This window comes from Alexandromys fortis, unplaced genomic scaffold (assembly GCF_014885135.2).
Source record: "Alexandromys fortis isolate MF-2015 unplaced genomic scaffold, M_Fortis_MF-2015_v1.1 scaffold_94, whole genome shotgun sequence".
Lineage (NCBI taxonomy): Eukaryota > Metazoa > Chordata > Mammalia > Rodentia > Cricetidae > Alexandromys > Alexandromys fortis.
The window spans coordinates 1,118,165-1,123,128 of NW_026067979.1; the positions used below are offsets into that span (position 1 = coordinate 1,118,165).

The 4,964-nt window shown below is 44.0% G+C and overlaps 1 protein-coding gene across 1 annotated transcript in view; it reads left to right on the plus strand.

Moving 5' to 3' along the window:
• The window catches only part of Mppe1 (metallophosphoesterase 1), a 23,530-nt gene that overhangs the window by 11,514 nt on the left and 7,052 nt on the right, over positions 1 to 4,964 (plus strand). Inside the window, exons 4-5 of the mRNA XM_050157874.1 lie at positions 2,259 to 2,367; positions 4,426 to 4,529. Coding sequence (XP_050013831.1) covers positions 2,259 to 2,367; positions 4,426 to 4,529 — 213 coding nt within the window. The remainder of the gene's footprint in view (positions 1 to 2,258; positions 2,368 to 4,425; positions 4,530 to 4,964) is intronic.

A 4,964-nucleotide genomic window follows, 5' to 3' on the forward strand; every position in this document is an offset into this window, starting at 1 on the left:
AAAAAAACAAAGGGGAAAAGAAACAAAGAAGTTGAGGACAAGGGAGACAGATCAGGATGTTTGTCCAGGAGTGGAACAAAGGACTACCTCTGGATAGACATGGCCCATACAAAAATGACTGTTTATAAAGGAAGAAGGAGAATCCCTTGTTAGGATGAGGTGTTTAATTTTAATTGGGCGTTACAGAATGGGAAAAGATCTTCACTAACCCCACATCAGACAGAGGTCTGATCTCCAAAATATACAAAGAACTCAAGAAATTGGACACCAAAAGATCACATAATCCAATACAAAAATGGAATACAGACCTAAACAGAGAACTCTCAACAGAGGAATCTAAAACGGCTGAAAGACACTTAAGGAAATGTTCAACATCCTTAGTCATCAGAGAAATGCAAATTAAAACAACTCTGAGATTCTGTCTTATACCTATAAGAATGGCCAAAATCAAAAACACTGATGACAACTTATGCTGGAGAGGTTGTGGGGGAAAAGGGAACACTTCTGCATTGCTGGTAGGAATGCAAGCTGGTACAACCCCTTTGGATGTCAGTGTGGTGATTTCTCAGAAAATTAGGAAACAACCTTCCTCAAGACCCAGTAATAACACTTTTGGGTATATATCCAAAGGATGCTCAATCATACCACAAGGACATGTGCTCAACTATGTTCATAGCAGCATTGTTTGTCATAGCCAGAACCCGGAAACAACCTACATGCCCCTCGACTGAAGAATGGATAAGGAAAAGTGGTACATTTACACAATGGAGTACTACACAGCAGAAAAAAAAATAGTGACAGCTTGAATTTTGCAGGAAAATAGATGGAGCTAGAAAACATTATTTTGAGTGAGGTAAACCACAGAAAGACAATTATCACATGTACTCACTCATAGGTGGTTTTTAAACATAAAGCAAAGAAAGCCAGCCTACAAACCACAATCCCAGAGAACTTAGACAACAATGAGGACACTAAGAGAGACTTACATAGATACAATCTACGTGGGAAGTAGAAAGTAGAAAAAGACAAGATCTCCTGAGTAAATTGGGAGCATGGGGACCTTGGGTGAGGGTTGAATGGGGGGAGGGGAGAGACAGGGAGGGGAGCAGAGAAAAATGTAGAGCTCAATAAATATCAATAAGAAAATAAATAAAAAATAAAAAATTTAATTGGGCTTGATAATGAGGTGAGCTAAAGGGGGGGGGTTGGATTTCAATATTTTGATAGTCTTGGCAGTCAGCCTCAGGAGGAGGAAGTGGCCAAATAATGGACTAGACCTTGGGGCTAACTTTAGGAAAGTAATCTAATGGTTTTTAGCAAGGCAGAAGGAATCAGGGAGAAGGGCAAGGCCTGCCAGGGCCATGTTTGCCATGTTCACTGTACCTAGGTTGGCCACCCCTGGAACTGGATTACAGACGGTTGTGAGCTGCCACGTGTGTGATGGGAATTGAACTCAGGTCCTCTGGAAGAGCAGCCAGTGCTCTTGACTGCTGAATTTCTCCAGCCCCAGGAGTTGGGCTTTTAAGCTATTGCCCGTCAGACCGCACACCCTAGATGCCTTTCAGGGTTCCTGTTAGCTTGAGGGCGATCACCCATGTATGGGATGGACTGGATTTACTGTTGCTATTTCTTTCTTTGTTTTCCTGTAACTCTGAAGTTGAGGTCTTTTTTAAGGAGGGAAGCTTGAGTTGAGCTTGAAGCTTGGTAGAGCCTGCATGCCCAACACTACAAAACAAAAACAAAAACAAAAAACAGAAAGAAAGAATCCTAGGCTGCAGGTATGGTGTAAACCTACTGGGCCTCTCTGGAAGCTGTGCTACGTCCTTTCAAATCCCTGGAGTTCTCTTGTTGGACTGATGGTATTAGGGCATTTGCGGGTTGGGGAAGAGCAGCCTAAAATTCCCTGAATTTGATCAGATGCAACTCAGTTGGTTGTTCCAAAGATGAGGGATGGAAATCAAGATTAGAGCTGTGGGAGACAGAGAATGGGATTATTTAATTCTTTGTGTTTGCTTTTACTTATTTAATTGACTTATTTATAACAGGCTCTCACCATGTAGCCATGACTGTCCTCCTGGAACTAGCTATGTAGACGAGGCTGACCCTAAAATCGTAGAGCTCTGCTTGTCTCTGTCTCCTGAGTGCTGGCATTTCACATAGGCAGGACTGCAGCAGGCTAATGACCTTCTAAATGACCGTGAAGGCCCGAGTAACACCTTTTACCCAAGAAAAGAACTGATGTTTTAATTTCTCTCAAGGGAGTGGCAAATGGAGAGAGCCTTTCAGACAGCTCTGTGGTTGCTGCAGCCAGAAGTCGTCTTCATTTTGGGGGACATCTTTGATGAAGGGAAGTGGAGCACTCCCCAGGTAGGATCTGGGTTCGAATCTGCTTCAAGGATTCAGTTTGGCAGCCTAGGCAGTCCATGACATTCTAAGCGGCTTGGGTTGGGAGTTTTTCCTAATTCTGAAGATGGAAATGCATGCTCTTATGGCCAGGGTGTCGCTCACCTTTGGACGAGGTGTTTAGCCTGTCTGGGGCCCTTAGTTTGGTTCCTAGCCCCCCAAATATAGTCTGTCTTGAAAATGCTTAGGGTTTTTGGTCATCTAATCTTTTATTATCTATGCAGGAAATATGTGGTTAGGCTGATATCATTTATATAATTGGAACACAGTCCTATAACCTTCTGGGAAAAGTACAAATAGGCAAGATGGTGCTAATTCCCTTGGGCTGGAATTCCAGGGTACATGCTGAGATAGACATTCACTCCATAGGTTTCTTTCCTTCCTTTGGTGGCATGGCAGATGGAACCCAGGATCTTGTGTGTCTAGGCAAGCACACTACCACTGAGCTACAGTCCTGACCCTAATTTTGTCCCCCTGTTTAACTGTACATCGAGGGAATTAGTTACTGGCCATTGTCCTCTGCTTCCTTTTGTCTGTGTGAGAGTTGGAGAAGGAGCCACAGGGACCGGGTGTGAGGTTCCCTGTACTCAGGGCCAGAGACCCCTGCTAGGTAAGGGGATGACATTGTACATCTGTCCACAAAAGGCGAGAGCTCTCAGACTGCTCTGCTTATTATGTCCTCAAACAAGGAGTATCCCTGCTGATGATTAAAAACTTTTGGCCACTAATGTTTTTTTTTTAGAAAGGCATTTTTTTTAAAAATGGATTCTTTGTGGCTTTCACATCATGCATCCTGATCCCATTCATCTCCTTGTCCCTTTGTATCTGCCTTCTGCATCCTCCCCCCCCAAAATAAAATAAAATTTAAAGGAAAAACAAAAACCCGCAAACAAAAACAACCAAATTAACTAACATAAAAAAAAAAAAAAGTCTCGGTGTGGAAACTGGAGTGTGACACCATGAGTCACACATACACTTTAGCCCAGACATCTAAGCGTTCATTGTCCAGAGTCACTGGTCTGGTTCGAGGCCACTGCTACATTTTCAATCCTGGGCTTTTACTGGGGCTCCTCTTGGATATCCTGTTGTTGTCTTGTGCCATGAAGATCCTGCAGCTGTAAATCTACAGGTCTGGCCCCTTCCCAGGCGCCAGCAGTTTAAAGAGACTTTTTTTTTATTGGGAAATAGTCACGACTCCATTGACATTTGCCAGAGCAGCTCCAAAGCTATTGAAGTCTCGGGAGCTGGAAAGAGAGCGCAGCAGGGGAAGGCGCTTTGCTGCCAAGTCTGCCGGCCACAGGTGCGAAGACGGAATGACCCTGACACAAATAACTAAAATGTATAACAATTCAAAAGAGGTCCTGGATTGGCTCCAAACCCATTCTCTAAACCCCTGTACTTCCTTAGAAGCAGCCTCTAATTAAACATGAGGGAACAGAAATTATATATCTTTTGAGCAATGTGACTTCAAAAGTCACAAAGCCATGCACACCGCTGTCCAGGCACATGCACAGCCTCCCCTCGATGCCTTCTCTTAAATCTAAACTGTGGACACTTGATAAACCTGACGCTGCTTCCCATGACTCTTCCTGAAACTCTTTTCGGTGTCATGAGCCATGATCCTGGCTTCCCTGAGTGTGGAGTCCCTAAGTGGGAAAAAATTTCAGCTTCCTGTAGCAAGTTCTACTGCATTTACCACAACTGCTAATAGATGTCTTGGAAAAGAATTAAAACTTGGTCCCTCAGTGGTGGTGGACTCCTTCAGCCCCAGCACTTGAGAGGCAGACACAGGCGACCTCTGGTCTACAAAGCCAGTTCCAGGACAGCCAGGGCTATACAAAAAAACCCAGTCTCGAAAGATCAAACCAAACCAAACCAAACCAAACCAAACCAAACCAAACCAAACCAAACCACTTTGTCATCGTGTAGAAGATGAGTTGCCTTCTCTAATCAAAACAGGATTCTGTTTTTGCCGGAGGAAGGAGGGTTTGAGGCTCTCAGCTGTGGCTCTTGTTCCCGCAGGCCTGGGCGGATGATGTCCAGCGGTTTCAGAAGATGTTCAGGCACGGCAGCCACGTGCAGCTGAAGGTGGTTATCGGCAATCATGACATTGGCTTCCACTATCAGTAAGTACTGTGCGGAAGACTCAAGAACGCTTGCCCAACCATTATTAGTATTTTAAAGTTGTCAAGACTTGGGGAAAGCCGTATTTGTGTTTCACTGAAGAAATTTGTTTTCCTTCAAAGATGGAAGTTCGGAAATGGAGGCTCCTTAAGGAATTAAAAAACTTTTTTTTTGGCATATTTACACCCTCGGCAAATACCTAACATGAGTGAGTTGTATGTGCCATGAGAAGAATCTAACGTAAAATGTAATTAATTAATTTTTTTTTTGGATTTTTCGAGACAGGGTTTCTCTGTAGTTTTTTTTTTTTTTTTTTTTTTTGTTTCTTTCCTGGAACTAGCCCTTTTTAACCAGGCTTGCCTCGCTCTCCCCTAGATCCGCCTGCCTTTGCCTCCCCGGTGCTGGGTGTAAAGGGCAGCACCCCCACCCCCCCCCTC